At 37.1% G+C, this 20575-nt stretch overlaps 1 protein-coding gene across 2 annotated transcripts in view; it reads right to left on the bottom strand.

Moving 5' to 3' along the window:
* Nucleotides 1–20575, bottom strand: part of EDIL3 (EGF like repeats and discoidin domains 3) — a 413532-nt gene that overhangs the window by 209745 nt on the left and 183212 nt on the right. For both annotated transcript variants that reach the window (XM_032335811.1, XM_032335809.1), the window contains one exon: nucleotides 15162–15290. In XM_032335811.1, the coding sequence (XP_032191702.1) occupies nucleotides 15162–15290 (129 nt within the window). The remainder of the gene's footprint in view (nucleotides 1–15161; nucleotides 15291–20575) is intronic.

The following is a 20575-nucleotide window of genomic DNA, read 5'->3' as shown; positions in this document are numbered from 1 at the left end:
CACCCAGGTGCCCCTAGATCATGTTTTTAAAAAGGTAATATTTAAGAAAACAAGATATCTGCTTTTAAATTTACTAAGGCTCTTGAATTTTGTACTTGAGAAATCTTTAAAATAAAAGTTGGGCAAGAAATCTGAACCTCAAAGAGGGACTCTACTTTCAAATGACAAAACAAAATCATGTCCCAAATCTCTGGAAACAGAAAGTGACCAGGAGGTTCATTTTAAATATATTCTCTGAACCATTTGAGAATGGCAGGTCATAAACTACAGCAGAAAGATAGCTGGCAATAAACATTTTTCTTCAATTGCTCTGAAAGGGAAAGAAAAAGACTATGTTCTCAGATAAAAATGTTATTTACACCCATATAACGCTATATTCAGAGAAACTGAAATAAGTTATATTTCTTATGAGTTTGAAATATCAATTAAAAAAATAAAGCCAATTACAAGTTAAACTATTTCAAAGAAATAAGGCAATTGCACATTTGTTTAATTTTTGATATATGTCTATCAGTGAAAAAATATACCCAATACCTTAGATGAATTCATAACTTTAAAAAAGCAGTTGATAGTCCCAGAACTTACCTAAGTAGACTGAAAAGATTAACCAGAGATAATAACCAGCCATCCTGAGTCAACTCAACTACATAGTTTTGGTAATGTTGGCAGTAATGTATTAACATGGACACCATCATCTTTTATAGAGAGAAAAGTGCACATGGTGACTTTCAGCAAAAAACAAACAAAGAAAAAATAGCAACAACAACAAAAACAAAGCAACAACGAAAATTAAAATCCATGTGCATAGAATTGCAGGTATACAATGAAATTCATCCTAAACAAAGACAAAGAAAATGATTCTGAAAAATGCTAGCTGTATTGTCACTAAAATAATATCTTTTCAACTTCTAAGTGGACTCCATTGGTTACACTGTTCAAATATGGTGAGTCATTTATAAATGGCTCCACAGAAATTTAGAGAAATTTCCTAGCCTTTAAAAAGGCTAACTTGGACCTTTGGAGCTGGCCATCAGGGATTTATCTTTACTGTTGTACACACTGTACTGTGTTTGCTGTTCTCACTATATATGCAGAGCCAATCAAGAAGAATTTGGAATAATTATTTATTTTTAAGATATACCCTGATTTTCCCTAAAAGCAGTAGAGACAGCTTGCAACAAAATCCCTACATATTAAGAAAGGTAATAAAAATAGATATCTGAAACCATATAGTGTCATGGGAATGATAGGGTCCTAGGATAGAATACTTACTGATTTGTCTATCCAGACAAGCAAAATCACTTCTATAGTTCTCAGTGAAATGAGTTCTCAATGAGAACATTGAGCATCTTTGTTCCTCAGAGAAAAGAAACGTGTACTTCCTTGAATTTAAATAAATTGTACCAAAAATACACCTATAATAGGTATCTTGTCATTCATTCAACAAATATTTACTGTAAGCCTACTAGGTGACAAGCACCTTGCAAGATATAAGGGATAAATTGGTATGTAAAATAAGCACATAACTCTACCAAATAAGGACAAGTAACCCTAACAGGTCTAGTATAAGAGAGAAGACAATTGCAATTATTTCCATGGCAATTCACCATGGTTTTCTCTAGGTTTCTATTTGGGTGGTCAAACCACAAGCTGAGCTCCTACTAGTCATTCATTTATCAATTATATTTTGAGTACATGCTATATGCAAGGCACAGTTCTGGGTTATAATCAGGAATCAAGAATGACTCAGGTGGAAATTGACTTTAAGCTACTTGGGGTAATGAGAAATACACAAATAAATACAAAGTAAGATAGACAGAATGGAAAAATATGTGTCAATCGAGGTCAAATTAGTGGGGGCTTTCTTGCTTGAAGGAGTGGAAATTGTGGAAATGTTCCTAGAGGATCTTTTCCTGGTATTTCAGATGAACCATAAGGAAAAGGGCTCCCTAGCAAGGAAAGCACATCAGCAAAGGCAGCACAATGGGCAATCAAGAAAGAGGTAGGAGGAAGAGCAAGTGGCTAAGTTGGGCAAAGCATCTGGTATATAAAAGGGAATATGGGACTACAGTAGGGAAGGAAGTTAGGTCAGGGCTAGGTTCGACAAGTGATAATGTTCAGCTTATGGAGTTGGTGGCCCTGTGTCTCTTACTATGCAAAGGCTAGCAATGAAGACATACAGCTAGACTTTTGCCTTTAAGGACCTTATAATCTAATATGTATATGGCAAAGCAAATGTAAGATCCTTGCAGTTAATTATTCTCATGTACCTTTCATCTACCAGATGACGTACAGTTTTCTAAAGACAGCAACAACACAACTGGCACTCATCTGGGAAGGGCATATTCAGATGAGACATCTGATCTGTGACATAACCATCTTTTCCTCTGCCTACCTCGTATGTGTGACTACAGTTTCTCAGGACACATTTCTCCCAGAAGGGTAACTCTTGTGCTGCAGTCTTCTCTAAGTACCACTGGCTCCTGTCCTACAATATTACTCTTGAAGGATTCACTGCCTTGGCTGTGAGAATGTAGCCCACAGAGGACCTCAGCTCAACCTAAAGAGATGTACCATGAAAGCATACACAAGTGGGGAACAGCAGCAGACAATGGGCTGAGATGGTAAGAGCGTATATGGAGAAAAGTGACTCGAAGGAAAAGAGTGTGCTGACTGCAAAGCACAAACCCTATGGCACAGAGTCTAGAAACGAAAGTGGCAAATGGCTCTCTAGATATTCTTGAAGGAAAGCATTTCTTACCATTCCTTCATATCTCAGACAAAGGAAGTCACCACAGCAGGGCAACACTAACATAATCACTATTTCTGAGGAGAATTTGGAGTCGTGGGTGGACTTTATTCCTTGTGTGTATAGGCATGAAAACGAGTCTATGAGAAGATGCAAAGGATCCTTGAATTGATGTTCAACCTCACACCACTTGCCACATCCATATTCACCATTCAGTTGACTGTAAATCCTGCACCATCCCATGGCTCTACCTTACTTAGTTTTCATCTATCCTCTCTTCTTTGTCTAAAGACTCTTCATCTGAGCTTTCAATGCTATTCCCACTCTCCCATTCCCATCTTTTCCAGGTAATTGAGTTAAACAATACTAAACAAGTTCTTAAAATCATCTAATTATTGTGTTTCTATCACTCTTTATATACTGCCAGCTTGCCAGAGCTTTCAATAAGTTAATAAACACAGGCAATCTCCAAAAGAAGGAAAAAATGTACGGTGTTCCCAAAATTATTTGGCCACAGGACTTTTGTCAAATGAAGCAGTGTTTTTCTCCATATTAATTTCATCAGCTATTGAAGTCATACACTGTTTTGTACAGCTTCTTGGTTTTTTGTCTTCCACAGAGCCCAACATCATGGAAGACATGTTATTAGCAGATGATACATTGATGGCAGATTGGTTAACAGATTAAAGTTTCAGTTACTCACTTATTTATTTATCAATATTTATTAAGCATCTACTATGAACTTTCTAGGCATTGAAAAAGAGGAAAAAGTAAACAAATAAGTCCTTACCCTTAGGAAGCTTACTTTTTAGAGGCAGGAAAAACACTAAAAAATAAATACATAACATGTCAGGTGGTGAGGAGTGCTAAAAAAAAAAAAAAGAAAAAATTTAAAAAATAAAGGAGAATAAGAGAAGCAGAGATTACAGAGATGGTAGAGGAAGGTTTTACAGAATGGCATTTTATTCAAGTCAGGTGGAGAAGAGAACTCTGAGAATTATCACTTGTGCAAATATCTAGTAAGAAAGGGAGCAAGCCTCATTGCTATCTAGGAAAGAGAGGCTTGGTGAACACAAAAGCAAAGGCCCCACACTGGAAGCATGTTTGCTAGGTTTGCAGATGGCAAGGAAAATGGTGTGACCAAAGTGGAATCAACGTGATGGAACATGCATGGTTGGAGAGAAGGTTAGAGATGGCCAGTCTCTTGGTTGCTCTACAACTTTGGATTCTACTCCAAGGGAACTAGGAAACCACAGGTGGGTGGGGTGGGGGTGGGGTTGTACAGATTTGCCCTAATATGAGTTGTGTTTTAAAATGATCACCTTGGCTATTGTTTTGAAAATGGCCTAAAGACAATGTAGAGGTAGCACAGTTATTTGAGTATGTCATTACGGGTAATGGTGCATTAGTGACACAGTGAAAGTATAAGAATCAGAATCAGAATCAGAATTATGTTTTTTAAGTAATTACAGAGAATACAGGAGACACGGGGTATAGGTAACTCTTCTACAGCATTTCATTGGAAAGGAGACATCTGGAGCAACAGTATTAACATGTTTTCATTCTCCCTTCTCTTTTTCCAGTCTCCCCTTCCTTGTTCCTCCATCTCACCCCCACTTTTAAGAAGACATACAGTCTTGATTACAAGACTTCGATTCTAAACTGAGACATCTAGTGTTCCCATCCTCTCAGGGGCAAAATCAGCTCAGATAAAATCAGCATTTATTTTAGCTTTCAGTCTCAATTTCTTTTACCATAATTAAAGAAAAAGTATCTTGAAAATCAATCATGTTTATGAATGTATAGAATTTTTAATTGTACGTAAAACTGCATCTATTAAATTGCCTGGATATCATCAATATGGACTTAAAAGTAGGCAAATTGACCAGTTATTTCTGTTTCACACCTAAGGAAAACAAGGCTTAGCATAATCATTAGTTCAAGTTGATATGACTTGTTAATGGCATACAGTTTGGGCCTCTTCTACAGTGAAGTTCTCAACCTGCTTCATGTCTTCTTTATTTAGATAAACTATACTCATTTTATTTAGAAAGATCAAGAAACAATTCCTTTACTTATCAGTAAAAGAACTTTTTTTCATATGGCGGAGGGGAAGAATTCACATTTAGAATTGTTCCACTTTAAGATGTATCTTTTTTTTAAAAATTAGTTAATTAATTAATTAATTTTCAGCATAACAGTATTCATTGTTTTTGCACCACACCCAGTGCTCCATGCAATCCATGCCCTCTCTAATAACCACCACCTGGCTCCCCCAGCCTCCCACACCCCCCCCCCCCGGCCCCTTCAAAACCCTCAGATTGTTTTTCAGAGTCCATAGTCTCTCATGGTTCACCTCCGCTTCCAATTTCCCCCAACTCCCTTCTCCTTTCTAACTCCCCTTGTCCTCCATGCTATTTGTTGTGCTCCACAAATAAGTGAAACCATATGATAATTGACTCTCTCTGCTTGACTTATTTCACTCAGCATAATCTCTTCCAGTCCCGTCCATGCTTATAAAATGATTAAAACTTCCCGAATATCTAAGGGTAATTTATTTCCAAAACATATATTGCCTTACTTTTTCTAAACTTATAGGCTATGGCATGATTGCAAAATCATTTAGGAATTATGAGAGCAAAATCAATCAAGACACATTTTAAAGGCTGATGTTAGTAAATATCCACTCAATGTAATTGTTATTTCTGGATTTCCCAATGATGTCCTCTTTTTCAAAACCATTATTGTACTTTAGTATACAATTATATTAGTGATGATTTACATATCACTTCTATTCCCTTTTCTTTAAAATATACCAAATATACTGTATTTTACTGTTATGAGTTAGCTAATATGAAAGATAAGGCAATATATAATATATCTAAAGACAGCCAATCTTACGGGTCCTTTAAAAATATCAAAATTTGAAAATTTAATACCTTAAGTAATATCATATACATTAAAGGCATTGATTATATATGTATTTGTGTTTGTATTACACATCTTTTAAATCTTTAAAAGTTTAGAGTCTATGCTAATGATGCTGATAAAAACTAGAAACAAATGTGAATAACAAGGCATACTAAAAATTGTAACGTCTTATAATTTTTTTGAAGATTTATTTATTTGAGGTGGGAAGGGCAGAGGGAGATGGAGACAGATAATCTCCAACAGACTCCCCACTGAATGCGCAGCCCTATGTGGGGTTCATTCTCAAGACCCATGAGATCATGACCTGAGTGAAAACCAAGAGTCAGATGCTCAACCAACTGAGCCACCCACGAGCTCAAAATTATTACAATGTATTATACTGCCCTAGTCTATGGCAAAAGTAAGAAAGGTTATCATGTATCTGAACAATTCATTAGCAAAAAACAAATATTTACGATCCCAGTGGAATCCACTCCAAACTATTTTCTGAATCTGAATACTGTTCAGCTCTTCCCAAGTCCCCAGGACCACCTTGGTCCTAGTCGTCGTCTCCTAAACCAGCTGGTCTCAGGTGTTCACTCCTGCCTCCAACACAGTCGGAGGCACTCTCCAAACAGAAGTCAGTGTGTGTACTCCCTCTTGCTCTTCACCCTTCAAAGGTGTCCTTCCACATTACAATCAGATAAAAAGTTCTCCCTATGGCTTATAAGGCCTTCCATGATCTTTTCCACCCCTCTCCTCAATATTCACCATACTCCCAACCACACAGCCGTCTTACGACTCTAGCATTTGCTATTTCCTCTCTTGGTTTGCCTAGCCCCCTAACTTCATTTACCATCTATGCTCAAATGTCAATTGCTGGGAGAAAACTTTCTTGGCCTTGCCTGCAAGAGCACACAAACACCTGTGCCCTTTGTCTTTACCCTTATAATATACGTCAATACTTGGCATAGTATAACATTATATTATCTTTTTTAATTGAGATTTTTTGTTGAGATAATTGTAGATTCACATGCATTTGTAAAAATAAATACAAAGAAATCCCATGTACACTTTGCCTAGCTCCTCTCCATGGTTAACATTTTGCAAAACTATAATATAAAAGCACAACTAAAATACTGACATTACTACATCAATCTTACTCAGATTTCTCCAGTTTTACTTCTATGCATTTGTATAAATGTAAGTAAGTCTATACAATTTTATCACATATGTAGGTTTGCTCATCTATCATCCCAGTCAATACACTAAATAGTTCCAACACCACAAAGGTATCTCATATCCTCTTTTAACTACATTCAGCTACCTCTCTTCACCTCTAACACTTGAAAACTACTAATGTGTCCTCTATTTCTAAAATCTTGTCACTTCAAAAAGTTAACATAATTAGAATCATCTTGTATGTATTCTATTGGGATTGGCATTTTTTTTTTCACCCAGCTGAATTTCCTGAAAATTTATCTAACTTATTGGTTGTATCAACAGTTCCTTCCTTTTCATTAATGAGTAGTAAGTGTGCCATGGTATGTATATACAACTGTTTACTTAACCATTCATCTGGGCATCTGGGCTGATTCTATTTTTGGCTATTACCAATAAAGCGGCTAAGAACATGCACATATAGATTCTGGTGTGAACTTAAGTTTTAATTTCTCTGGGATAAATGCCCGAGAGGATGATTGCTGGGCCATATGGTAAATGCATGCATCATAGTTTTTATTACCCATTTCCCCATTACGATAGAAGTCCTATGATACCAGGGACTTGGTTATTTTGGATTGGTGCTGTATCCCAGTGTCCAGAACATACTTGGCACAGAACAAGGAGTTAACATATATCTGTTGGCTGAGTAGACTTCAGAGCCTTATGGAGCCAATATGCACAGATGCTTTTGCTTTTATAACTGATTAAAATGAAATGAGTCTGCAAAAAGTCTCCCTGGGAAAAATGATTGAGACGAGAGTAAGAGAGGTGTGGCCCCTGAGGTGTCAGTTTGAGCCCTAAATGGAAGAGCAGTTAGGCTGGGCAGCTGTATGTATAAAGCCCCAGGGAACACATCAGTTGCCTGGATGGCCACCAGCAGAAGACAGAGCTGCCTACTGCTTAGCAGTATTTTCAAGATGGGACCAGCTGCAGAGTCAGGGAGCTTGTATTCTTTCCTAAGCACATGTTGGCACCCTGGCAAAATAGTAAGTAAGCTCCAAAAAAAAAAAAAAAAAACGTGTCAAATGTGTAAATAAATAAATTACTTAGTCACAGGATTGGGTTAAGTTTTCAGGAGAGAATGAGGCTTTACACACGCCACTGGGGTGGACAATGGTAGTTCAGAGAACAGAAATTTGGAAATCAATGTTAAGAGCATAAGCTGGGAAGCTTGGGAAATTTGGATTACATGCAAAAAATTTTATTATTTTTTTAAAATTGTATTTGTGGAACTACCTCTATTCCTGGAGATCCTTTTATATAATCATGAGTCAATCAGTTCTAGGAGGTCAGGTCTATTAGTATAAATACACCACTTTCATGAGTATAACCTTCTGGCAAAATTTGTTTAATGTGTTTTTGTCCAAAGTTTGTTTTCCTGACAATCAAATTTCTTTTAATAAGTAACAGAAAAAAAAAGAATGTTTAAGTGTTATTAAAAGTACCAATTTTTAAATATTTTGAGTTTGAATATGTGTGTATCTTATAGCAAAAATCACAAACTGTGTCCATATTTGAATAGTGTAAATGTCCATTGTATATATATCTCCCAGGACAGTGCTCTTTGTAAGGCTCCTGAAAAGGGTGAAAACACCAAAATTAAAATGCCTTGGAACTCTGAAAGATTAAGGTATAACATATTTTAAGAACAGTGACCTAATATCTTTCTCTGGCCTGATTCTTTCAATAAGCTCTTGCTGTAAATGGTTGAAAATAACAAAATTCAGGGGTACCTGGGTGGCTCAGTGGGTTAAAGCCTCTGTCTTCAGCTCAGGTCATGATCCCAGGGTCCTGGGATCAAGCCCCGCATTGGCTCTCTGCTTGGCAGGGAGCCTGCTTCCCCCTCTTTCTCTGCCTGTCTCTCTGCCTACTTGTGATCTCTGTCTGTCAAATAAATAAACAAACAAACCAAAAAAAAAATAACAAAATTCAATAAGGTTGCATGATTGTACATTTAATGTGGGATTATGTTTGTGTATCCCAAACTCGGTTTAAGTATTTCTCTGCTTAGATTTTTAAGGCATAGTAATTCCTCACGGTATGGTTCTAGAACACTGATTCCCAGCCTTGGTTGCACATTAGAATCATCTGGGGAGATTTAAAACTCCTAATGCCTACCCCATACCCCAGACCAATTAAATCACAGTCTCTGGGGTGAGAGCTAGGCATCAGTATTTTTCATAGGTCCCCAAGTGATTCTAATGTGCAGCCACGGTTGAGAATCAGTGTTCTAGAATCATCTGCATTAGTTTCACTAGCATTCTTAATAAGAGTCAGATCTGGGTCCACAATTATATGGATTAAATTGGAATACCTATAGATGAGCAAAAGAAATCTGAATATTTATCTGTACTCTCAGATGCACACTAAGTTTGAGAACCTCTGGCTTCTAGAATTAAGGTGGCTAACACTGACCTGTAAAGTCATCGGTGAGTAGGACAATTTGAAATTTCAACCCACAGTCAGAAAATCTTTTGGGGTTGGGAGATAAGTTTATTCTGGAAATCTGATTAGAGTTCTGTATTTAGCTAGTGTAGCTACATAGTTTGCAGGTGTCAGTAGTAACTTCAGGTAAAGGTTCCAAACAGTTTTCAAATAAATACTTTATTAGGGGAAACTGATCTTCCCATGGAAAGCTAAAATAAAGAGGCCATCAAGCTAAAACTAGAAAGAGTAATTTTTAAAAATAATAATAACTTATAAGAATTAAAGATGTTAAGAGAGGAATTCTTATAGAAAAGCATAGAGTTGCAATTGAGCTTCCCCTTGCCCACCACTCACTTTTTTCTTAAAAAAAAAAAACTATAATTAAAATATTTTCAAAGGAAGGGAAAAAATAAAGACCAACAGGAATCCCCATTATGTTTAAAAATATTAGCCCAGTAAGGATAGTTAACCCCTTAAAATATGTAAAGTATGTTCTCAAACCTCTCATCTGATCCTGACAAATAACCTGTTTAGATCAGCTCTCCTTCCTTGAAAAATAAGAATGAAGAAAATTTGTGCTTAACAGGAATTGAAGGTCGGGAGCTGCGCATGCATAGGGAAGAATGGTCAGAATGCTCTGAGTGGTAATGTGGACAAGGAGTTCTGGGAACGAAGATACTATCCTTTCCTGAGGCATTAGATTTGTTCCTAGGCAACAAATAAAATATGATTACTTCCAGCCAGCCCAAAATGCAGCTCCCAGAATAAAATTGCATATATAAAAATATCTTCCAAAAGTCTAACCTTTAGACAATTTTGGTGCTCAATTCATCCTATAATTTACATACACACGCATATACACATGCACATATGTATATATATATACATATATATATGTGCACACACACATATATATGTCTATGTGTGTGTTTCACATTATTGTATGGTATTTTAAGAACATGTATAATTTGGTAATTCCATATAAAAATTAATATGAATCATTATTAGTTTTATAAAATTATAACCTCTGCTAATTTCATGATCAAAAATGCACATGTAAAGGCTAAAATCCAAAACACTGACAGTAAAAACAAATGCTGGTGAGGATATGGAAGAACTGGAACTCATCCATTGCTGGTAAGTATGCAAAATGGTAGAACCACTGTGGAAGGGAGTTTGAAGCTTCTCACTCTCAAGCATCCTTTTACCAAATAATCCAGCAATTGCACTTCTAGGTTATCTACTCAAGTGAGTTGAAAACTATGTCACGCAGGACAAGAGAAAAACCTGCACATGAACGTTTATAGCAGTATTACTCATAACTGCCAAAAAACTGGAAACAACCAAGGTATTCTTCAATAGGTGAATGAATAAGCAAACTTGATACATCCATAAATTGGAATATCATTCAGTTTTTTTAAGCTATCAAAATACCAAATGACATGGAGGAACCTTAAATATATATTGCGAAGTAAAAGAAGTTAGTCTGAAAGGGGTATGTACTATATTATTCTAGCCACATACACTCTAGGATTCTAACTACATGACATTTTGGGAAAAGCAAACTGTAGAGATAATTAAAAAAAAAAATCAGTGGTTGCCAGGGATTTGGCTAGGGAAGAAGGGATGACTAGGCAGAGCACAGATTTTTAGGTCAGTGAGACTATTTATGAGGCTATGGTAGATACATGATATTATGTATTTTTCAAAATCCATAGAGCTGTACAATACAAAAAGTGGACCCTAATATAAACTATGGACATTAGATAAAAATGATGTATCAATATCACTTTATCAATTGTAACAAATATACCATATTAATGGAATGTTAATAATAGAATAAACTATGCAGGGAGGTGGAGGGATAAATGGGAACTCCCTGCTTAATTTCTCTGTAAACCTAGAAGTATTCTAAAAACAAAAATCTATTAATTAAAAAAAGATCATGTGTAGATAGTATAAATGCTGGCACTGGAAACATTTTTTTCCTAATCCGTAACATATTGACAAAATAGTTGTTAAAGTAAATCTATTAATTATGTATTTATCACTCCTATATCATGAAACTTAAAAATTCTTTAACTAGTTAGCTATATTCCCAAAGATACTTAATTCACATTCTGCCACACAGAACTAAATTAATATCCCCCCAATATATGGATGCCTGAAGAATTTTTCTCACTCCTTTTTCCAAATGAAATGTTCATATTATATTGGTACATTTCTCAGTTTCATTGATTTTCAATATAGTTTTGATTTGCAAAAGCGATAAATATTTTGCCTATAACATAGTTATGTAACTACAAGCTGATTACTTTCAGCTACTGAAAGCCTTGTGCAGTACTTCTCAAACTTCAATATGTGTGTGGGAGTCTACTGAGGATCATTTAAAAAAAAAAACAAAAACAAAAGCTAGTTCTGATTTAGCTGATGTGAGGTAGTCCTCATAAAATACATTTCTAACAAGTTTCCAGCCAAGGTTGATGTATGACCTCTCACTTTGAGCAGCAAGATTCTCGAGCACATTTGGGCCATGAGAATATTACCACTGTGAAAAAATTAACCCAAATACCTAGCAGTTCTTACAAGGGATTAAAGAGCTGTTTAAAAAAGAGAGCGAGCGAGCTGCTTTTTTGTTTCTCCTACCTAAAAAAGCTTTCGGGGCTCCCAGAACTTCTAAATCTGTTTTCCAATATATAATTCTTTTCAATTTCATCCATAGAGAGAATGGCTTGATAACTTTGTACAGTGCGCAAGTTACCCATTTAGCTATAATACTCTCCTAGCTTGTATGAACCAAAGACCATCCATCTCTAGTTCAATTCCTCAATTTGTATGTCTTTAATCGCAGAAAGGTCAAACAACTGGCTCAAGGTCATTTAACCAATAACTGTAAAGGTCAGGTCTAAATCCAGGTCTCTGATTTTAAACCCAGTCCTTTTCCCTCCATTCTCTGTTTCTGATAATGATCCACTTCAGAGAATAGGGACTAGCTTGCTGAGAACACAAAATCCCAGTTCTGCATTGAATCTCTCAGCCTCAGGCTTCCCAGGGCAATTCCTAACATGGATTTAAAGCCCTGTGGGGAACCAGGTGCAATAAGGGAGAGAATTATTTTGTGCTTCAAAATAAGCCTTGAAATTCAACAAAATTACGTGAATTAATGAGCTTATTTGAATATGGTGTAAGGTATGAGAGAAAAGACTTGGATGTTCCACCATGGAGAGGGTGGCCAAGAATGGTTTGTTCTATTTCTTTAAACCTGACGGTTCTCTTGAAAGCATTCATAGCTAACCTCGTGTGGCAGTAAGAGGCGGACAGACACCTCCCCAGGACCTTGGCCAGAGCAAACGCCCTTATACTAGAATAATCAAATGGTAACTAAATGTCTTCAGTGGGATGTCTAAACTATTAAAGATAATAGAAACTAAATGTTTCTTCACAATATAAAGAAAACAAGGCTGAGAGATGTGAAAATAATATTGTGCGATTGTACAGATATTATTAGTTGGAACTTAGATTTGGAGTTTCTCGACCTCTGGTTTAAGGACTAGCCCTAACTTCACACTGACAACAGCAGTAGTTAGGATTGTACAGAGCTAGTCAATAGGAAATATTTAAGTGATACTAGTGTCTACACATGCTGTCTAAATACTGTCCTAAGGATTTCTAACGGTATGAACCTGTGTATACCCTTAACTCTCTCCCTCCTAGAGCCCGGCCACATAGGCAAGAAAAAGTTAGGATAATGGGACCTTGGGAAAAATTCCTGCTTCAGAACTTTGGACAACATCCCACTATGAAAATTCTGCTCTCATTTAGAAGGGGGACTCCTCTGTAAAGGTACATATAGTATTGGATGCAAGTGGCTCCAAATTAAGGTGCTTAGCTGGGTGGCCAGACTGTCTTCCTCTGGGCACTACTCTGACACCGTATTACAAAGATTTATAAATACGTAAGGTTAGAAATATTATCTTCATAGGATTAAGTGAATGTCAAGGCAGCCAAGATTTTGGGCTCCCATGCCTATCTCTTTGGGGATGTCCTGAGCTGTCTGCGTGTGAAAGCCAAGCAAGGACACCACAATAAGGGAGAGTCAGCCTTGATTCTGGCCCTGTCTGAGAAAAATGAGTAGCTCTCAGTTCCTTGTGGGTGATCGGAGCTCTTAGAGATAATTACAAGCAGTTTAGGCGTCTGTTGTAAGGAGCACAAATGCCACTGTACTATAACAGCCTTCTGTGGAAATTTTACAAATTCCCAGCTATAGCAAGTCTCCAGAAAAGTACATTATGCTCCTATCATCTCAGAGCCAGGAGGTACTCTGTGTTTTTGGCTGGTGGTTGGAAATCTGGCTCTGGCTGATACAACGAGCTTCAGCTTACTCATCCCTAACACCACGGTCTTCACCATCCCTCCAGTATTTAGAGCTCATATATCCACTCCTCATTCTTCCTACCATGTGCTATTCCTCTGTTCTTCTCCTCCTGATCAGAATCCTCTCCTGCCTTCAAGACTTGGCTCCCATTCCTCAAAAAGTTGAAAATAGAGCTACCCTATGACCCAGCAATCGCACTGCTGGGTATTTACCCTAAAGATACAAACGTAGTAATCCGAAGGGGCACGTGCACCCGAATGTTTATAGCAGCAATATCCACAATAGCCAAGTTATGGAAAAAACCTAGATGTCCATCAACAGATGAATGGATCAAGAAGAGGCAGTATATATATATATATATAATGGAATACTATGAGCCATCAAAAGAAATGAAATCTTGCCATTTATGACGACGTGGATGGAACTAGAGTGTATCATGCTTAGCGAAATAAGTCAATTGGAGAAAGACAACTATCATATGATCTCCCTGATATGAGGAAGTGCAGATGCAATATGGGGGGTTTGGGGGGTAAGAAAAGAATAAATGAAACAAGATGGGGTCGGGAGGGAGACAAACCATAAGAGACTCTTAATGTCACAAAACAAACTGAGGGGGGCCAGGGGTAGGGGGGTAGGGAGAGGAGGGTGGGGTTATGGACATTGGGGAGGGTACATGCTATGGTGAGTGCTGTGAAGTGTGTAAACCTGGCGATTCACAGACCTGTACACCTGGGGCTAATAATAGATTATATGTTTATTAAAATATTGAAAAAATATATTAAAAAAGAAAAAAGACTCGGCTCCTAAGTGACAGCCCGCCCTGATAGCACACTGTCCACAGTGGCCTCCCTGCTGCACCCCCTTCAGCCATTAAGGACCCTCACCACTTGCTTGGCATTTATGTTGAGCCATACTTCTAAGAAGACAGCATCACAGGCAGACCTATTTCGTTTAACTTCCCAGGGTAAATAAGAATGGAGATAAAAGAGAGAAATGCAGGTAACATATCTGTTGAACTTTCAAAGATTTTCACACTAAAAATGCCATTGTGTAAGAAGGAGGGAACTGGCTCATAGACAGGGCCGGGTAGACAGTTTTCTTTTCTTTTATATCTCTGAGCCTCATCAACAGAATAATATCTGGGAAGCCTGAAGAGTATAGCTGCAGGAAAAGTATGAAAGAAAGAGGCAGACATCAGTTTAAAGTAAAAGGCAAGATTTTGCAAGTGTGGCTGGAGAATAATGAAAAAGAGCACAAAACTACTAGCCCCATACACCACTGGGTGGAGTGAAACATAGTTCAGGAGTCCTCAGTGGGAGATGTGATACATTCAGTGGGAGAGAAGCAGCATTAGCCAAGTCTCAGGGTTCTTTGCTGCGGGAAAGCTTCTATCAGTCTATGACCAACAAGAATGATAATGACTTGTATATTTCGCAATCAATACTAATAAAAGCACAATGACTATGGATGACTTACTGTGCTGACAGTGAATCCCATTAAATCCTCGAGGACATTTACAGACGTAACCTATGAATGTGTCCCCTCGGTACGCTTCACTTATTTCACAGGTTCCTCCATTATGGCACGGATTAGGGATGCAGGGACCTGAAAGACAGAAGAAAAATTGCTGCATTATGCATACGCTTGAAAGGAGATACTGGGCCAACCTTTTGCAATTAACAATTTTATAGAGAAAAGTGTTCTGGATATTAGCGGCATAGGAAATGGAGCCGTTGGGTGGGGCTCTGAGATTAACAGGCTGGGATTGAAGTGTGGCTTCCTGACTTTTTAGCTGTGTGGTCTTGGAGGATTTATTTCACCTCTCTGTGCCTCAATCTCACCTTCTGTCAAATGTCAGTATTAAAGGAATCTATCTCAAAGGGTGATGATACACAGATGAAAAGAATTCCCAAATATAAAACACCCGAACAGTGTATGATGCACATTAAGCAGTCAAAGAAGAAATATTAGCACTGAGTAAAATACTGGTATTAAGTTCTCCGCATTGTAAAATATCTTCTGCATGTTTCAAAAGTAATACTGAAAGAGCAATTTCTGGAGTGATGAACACTGAAGAGCTTTTATAAAGCTACTGGTGAAAACAGCATAAACTTGCAAATGACTGTAACCACGCAGTCCAAGGGAAGTGGATACCTTCTTGCAATACTTTTATTGGTTATTTATGGATTTGTAGTGGGGCATACTTCTGTGAATCATGATTTTTGCCAGTCTATAAGAAGTAGCTCATCAAGTTACAAATATGGGGGAAAACAGGGGGAAAGGGGAGAGGGAGAGAGAATCCCAAGCTGACTCCTGCTCAGGGAAGAGCCTGACACAGGACTTGATCCCACGACCCTGAGCTCATGACCTGAGCTGAACATAAGAGTTGGCAGCTTAGCCAACTGAGCCATCCAGACACCCCAGGCTCATAGTCATTTTAAGCTTTGAGAAAGTGTAACCTCACCAGAGCGCAGTACCTGTGACAGCCAATAGAAGTGTGGTGTCTGATCTCCTTTGGAGAAAACCAGCTGTTAGCACTATGTGGGGGTAGACCTGGGCTAGTCCTATCTAACTATAGAAAGAGTAAAGCTCTTTCTACACCATCTTCCTTCCTTCCTTTTCTTTTTTTGGAGGTGACACGTTTATGTCACAGTCTGAAGGCTCATCCTACCTTCTCTTGCTTCTACTCCCCCAATAATCTCTTGCATCTCTAATTCTTAACATTCTTACAGGTGGCTTACAGTTGACTTCTTTGAATGATGCTAATTGACTCGGGTCAGAATCCAGACTGGACATTGGGAGGAAGGGAAGAGAGAAGTTGAAGGAAGGTGAAGGAAGACCAAGGAAAAATATAAAGTATTCTCTAATATTGTCTTTTTCATTTTGTTTAACCAAAGAGACATTTATGAGTGAAAGAAAAGCCACTGAAGGGAAAGTTAAGATGTGCATATTAGAAAAGAAAGAAGAGTAATTAAAGTCTCATTATGCATGAAAAGGTGAATGCCTAAGTCCTGGAGGAAAATTAGTCAAGAAAAGGAGCAAGTGGTTTTAGCAGAGAGTAGGGGGGCAGAGATAGGGCTGGGCACAAGAACAGTAACAACTTGAAGCAACTAGGTGAGAGCTCCCCGAGGCAAGGCTGCTCGAAGAGTATAAAGGTGAAGGACTCCTTAAGCATCGGTCAAAGCCATTTAAAGGCTTACGGAGACAGAGGCAATTGACCATCATCATTTTGAACAGTGTGACAGAATGTTAATGACAGGAAGCACTTAGGAGTTGGACAACATTGTCTTGCATTGAGTCAAGACTTTAAAATTTGATTCCTTTCTCCAGCAACTATCTTTGAAACTCAGTTTCTTCCAGTTTAAAATTTCATGAAATATAACAGCTGTAGAATCTAATAAGAATATGCATGAAATAGAAAACAATGTGGCAACGCTATTGTGTCTGAACATTATTGATAGGATTTAACTTTCAAAAAGTGAAAAGAAATTAGTGTACCTGTGATTTTCCTCCAGATACCTTCATATCAATTAAAAACAATATATTGATTTAAGTAGGCAGTTTTGTGTTGTGCAGTATATGTTACTTAAACTAATGAACACCTGCCTTAAAGATGGTACACAGCCAATGTTTAAGAAAGGAAGAAGATGCAACACCAATGATCAGTTTTGTGGCAACTTAAATCAGGTTTCTTCCACTACTAAAAGATGCAAAGCATGCCACAGAACTCATCTATCCTTTTCTTTCTCAGTTTCTATTTCTTCCCTCCTCCAAATTAATTCATATTTGATGGTGCCTTGCAATTTACAAATTCTTTTCACATAAATAATCTCATTTATTTCTCACAACTCTATGAGGTTATTGTCATTACTATTAGCTTTTAAATTAAAAAAAAGAAAAAGGAAAGGACAAATATCTTAAATAATGTTTCTCAAATGAACATCTACAAGGGATGCATTTAGGTCTCAAATTAACAGTCTATGATTCCAAAACCTACATTTTTTTAGAGACTGGAAAGCTGGGGTAGGGAAAATGAAATAAGAGTGATATTAGAGTTTCCATTCATCAGTTCACTTCAAAACAAGAAAATTTTTAAAAAAAGAAAAAGAAAAAATATAAGAAAAATCATGACAGGTTTTTTAGTAACTGATAAGTGATAGCCATGTATATAACTGCTAGAGAAAAAAATACATATATGCAATTATACTGAAAGAATTATGTAATTTTAAACAAACAAGGAGCCTTGGAGATCACCTAATCCAATCTTTCAATTCTGCAGATGAGGAAACAAAGCCTAATAAGAATTCAGAGATTTCTCAAACTAAAACAAAACAAAACAAAATAAAACCATACACCCAATATAAGAAAAAGTGGGTTTGAGGATTTGTATTAAGGAGGAAAAAAGTTATTAAACCCAAAAATGATTAAGCTATTCTTTCCCCCTCAAGAGAGTGATTTAATTTATATCAGACAGGAAATAAATCTTTTCTATGCTCTCTTCCTCCTACAAAGCTGTGAAGGAGGGATTTAAAACAAGAACAACACAAAAGACTGAAACAGTAAGGCCTCTGCCAGATCTTAGGTACAGTTAAAGCCACCATTCCAAGGAAGGTAGTCTATGAATGTGACTTTGCAGAACAAAGGGTGAATATGAGCCTGATAGATGACTCCATGTACTCAAGCCCACTCCACCGAGGAAAAGTAGAACTTGGCTCAAAGCTGAAGATGAGCTAGTGGTTCTGCATACTAAAGGGGAGAAGTTAGGAACGGATGGAGAACACCCATAAGAGAAGACACCCAAAACAGAACTGGAAGTGGACTTGACGGACAGAGGCGGGTCAAGCACTATGTTGGGAAGTAGTAATAGGTGAAGAAAAGTAGCTAGCAAGAAACCATGATCTCTAAAATTCAGGTTTAATTTGTTAGCACAGCTGCTATATGAACCGTCTGCTAGGGCATCCAGATCCACACTCAAGTCTACCAGGCACACAGACCTGTGTGTGGTGTTTGGGGAAATCAAGAGGAAAGGACTATGCCATTCATCTGACTCATACTGGCAGAAAGGAAGACACACTATAGCACGTGAAGCCCAAGGGATTCAAGAATCCAGTGGCTGCAGGATTCTGAAGACAGAGCTGACAGGGGCATTTAAAGTCCAAGACACTCTGGATATATCCTGAGGGCATAGGTGAAGTCTGTCCAGCAATCTTGGTGCAGCCTCTGGGATTCCCAAAAAAAAAACAAAAACAAAAAAAAAACAAAACAAAACAAGCTATAGCACTAGAGCTGATTTTATTTACAACCCAAAGAACATCATGACCTCGGCGGATATCTGAGTTTCAGAAAAAGATTACCTGTTAACAGAGGTCACAATCATGGTTATTTTTCCTATTCTGAGAAATTCTATAATTTTCATTTAAAGGGTGAGGATGAGGTAAAGCCAATGCAGCAAGGGTTTAACCTTTCTAGAGTGCTTTAAATGCTAAGCAACATGAAGTATACATAGTATTCTTTATAATGCTCTGTAAGAATATACCTTTGGTTTTTTTAGAGCCAAGAAAACAGGCTTACTCACAGCAAGTAACGTGCCTAACTGGAAAAGACAAGATTTTAACACACTCCGCCTGACTACGAATCTTTACTTTCCATTAAGCCGCACTCCCTGCCATGTTGAAGAGCTGCACATTAATATGTTAATCTTGGCAGATGACAGGATCAACATGAATTCACTAAGCATGTTCATATAAACAACGCAGGACTCCAAAGCCTTCCTAAATTGAAATATTTCAGAGTATTTTCAGCAAATGGGCCAGGGTGTATTAGATATTATGGGTATAGATAGACTCTACTATACTAACAGTACTCCATTTCAGCTATGTTTGAAATCAAGTGTCAAAAAGAATATCTTCCCAATATTATTTTGTAATCACATATTCTGTATGTATATACTATTGCTTGTGCTATAAGGATAAGAAAGAAAGTGACAATGCCCAATGTAGAGGTTTTGTTTGTTTGTCCCTAATAATCATACTATGAAACTCATATTGTATGCTTTGTACGTACTTTTTCGGGGTACTCATGATAGAGTGATGAAATGAGTGGTTACATCTCCCTTTTCCCCAGTAAACCATAAATTCTCAATGAGAGGAGTCACAGTCTGCACATAGCAAGTTCTTGATACATTCTGAATAAACAAGGGGATGGAAAAATGAGTGATGACCATTTATTCTTTTGCTTAAACCCCATTCAAATTGAGGTTTATAAGATATCAATATCTTTGGCTTTTCACCTCATAATTAATTAGGATACTTTCTGTAACTTTTCTACACCTTTCAAGGTTCAAGTTCTTTAAATTTGTAATTGGGTTCCAATATTTTTTGTCTCTAATAGATCTTAAGCTACAAGGTATTACATCTGTAAAGTATTACAACAGTAAATAACAGATTAGAAGGTAAACTTGTGCATAATGATTACATGCATCATAATTCTTTGGCAAATGTAGTGTCAAGAAAAATGTAACATTGTATTATCTCATCAACAGTGTTTTGGTCTCTTAATTTACCAATTCCTGTGTAAATAAAGACATTGACTTAAAGCTTTAGCAAGATGAAACAATTAGAATATATAAATTAGTACATAAAAATACTAAAATAAATATAGCCCCAGGTTTCAAGCCATGTGGTAGCCAAAAATTTTTGTAGTTGGATATTAAATAGTGACAATTAAAATATATATTAACAGTTTCCAGGTTTCTTTCTCGAAGAGGTAAGTGGTAAACATACGAGAATTAGAGATCTTAGGAAATTCCTTTCTGCTTTTGTGTTTTCCCCCATCCAATAATCTCATCTATTCTGATACTGAAAATAAGTATTATTAAAGGTGTTGACACA

The sequence above is a fragment of the Mustela erminea genome, chromosome 3, assembly GCF_009829155.1.
Source record: "Mustela erminea isolate mMusErm1 chromosome 3, mMusErm1.Pri, whole genome shotgun sequence".
Lineage (NCBI taxonomy): Eukaryota > Metazoa > Chordata > Mammalia > Carnivora > Mustelidae > Mustela > Mustela erminea.
Note: the sequence above shows the minus strand (reverse complement) of the source record. Positions and strands in the feature narration are given on the sequence as shown.